The sequence below is a fragment of the Condylura cristata genome, unplaced genomic scaffold, assembly GCF_000260355.1.
Source record: "Condylura cristata isolate star-nosed mole 26May11 unplaced genomic scaffold, ConCri1.0 scaffold00062, whole genome shotgun sequence".
Lineage (NCBI taxonomy): Eukaryota > Metazoa > Chordata > Mammalia > Eulipotyphla > Talpidae > Condylura > Condylura cristata.
In genome coordinates this window covers 307,907-309,165 of record NW_004567163.1, presented here as the reverse complement: position 1 = coordinate 309,165, position 1,259 = coordinate 307,907, and the positions used below count along the sequence as shown (strand labels likewise).

The window sequence follows — 1,259 nt, the reverse complement described above, 5'->3', positions numbered from 1 at the left end:
GACCTCGAGACCCACAGCGCCTGACTCAGCACTTCCTCCCCGGTCGGGAGGCCCAGCCCCCACCCCGGCAGCGGCCCCTGGCTCTGCTTCCCCTTCGGTCACAGCCCTGCCCGCTGGTCAGGGCCACCCACATCTGTCCGGCCCTCCCTGAGAGTGCCCCTGAGGAGTTTTCATCCGAAGTCCCTTGGGCTGACCGGGTGTCAGCGGGCCCTGAGGGAGCGTCCGGGTCCCCGGGGAGAGTGGCCTGTCCCATCTGGTGGCGGACAGCAGTCAGCACTGTGCAGAAGCCACACCCACCCCTACCCCCGGCTCCACCCGCACCTTCCTCCCCATGGGGGCCATCGCCCGGGGCCTGGGGGGCCGCCCCTGCTCACTCCGGTGGGCGCCAGAATGGGAACCTGGGTCCTCCCAGACCCAGCGGGCGAGCACCAGGGGGCCACGACAGCGAGAGGCCCCCGCAGGATCTGGGGGAGAGGCGGTGGGGGCTGGTGCGGAGACGGTGGATTTGGGGGAGGCTTTTCCAAGAGGGGGAGCAGGAGGCAAAGTGCTCAGAATGTACCAGTTTAGCTTCGATTATTTTTCTTAGAAATGAACACATTTCCCGAGTCTGTGAGACGGGAATGCGATCAGAGCTGGACGCTAAAACGCAAAATCAAAGTAACTGTGGAAAGTTGAGGGAAAGAGAAAGACCTGGCCTTTTCGTGCGAGGGCCGGACACCCTGCTCCGGTCCTTTCCAGGACGCCAGGGCCTGTCCAGCCGCCAGGGGCGCTGGGCCGCAGGAGCCCGCTGGTCCCCGGGAACCGCATGTCCTCCCCAGAAACCCTGGCAGTTCGCGGTTGGCTTTCCTGGGAGACCCTGAGGGACGGCGGCTCCCCGGGCGGCCGTGAGCGGCCTCCGTCCCTGCGGCCGCAGCCCTGTCCTCGGTGGCGTGTGGTGACGTTTATTCACGCGTTTCGCTGGTGGTCGTGAGGGGCCACTGTCGCCCTGGAGTCGCCCCGAAAGCCTGCGTGACTTCCGCCCCGGCCTCTGGGGCCCCCTCTGCCCTGACACCCCACATCTAACAGTGAGAAAAGAGCCACGACGGAAAAGGGCCTAAAGTAGCCTCAGGCCGCTCACACTGCCCGTGTGAAGCGGGAGAGCAGGGCAGGCAGGTCCTCAGGGCCCCCCCCGGACCCCGGGACCCTGGACACTGCCCACGGCCTCGGCCCCACAAGCGCGGGCTTCCTGGCCGTGTGCGCCCGAGGGTCCAGTCGCTGCC

At 67.3% G+C, this 1,259-nt stretch overlaps 1 protein-coding gene across 1 annotated transcript in view; it reads right to left on the bottom strand.

Moving 5' to 3' along the window:
• TRIM58 (tripartite motif containing 58) overlaps positions 1–1,259 on the bottom strand; it is a 13,175-nt gene that overhangs the window by 10,587 nt on the left and 1,329 nt on the right. The window contains exon 2 of the mRNA XM_012734624.1: positions 304–464. Coding sequence (XP_012590078.1) covers positions 304–464 — 161 coding nt within the window. The remainder of the gene's footprint in view (positions 1–303; positions 465–1,259) is intronic.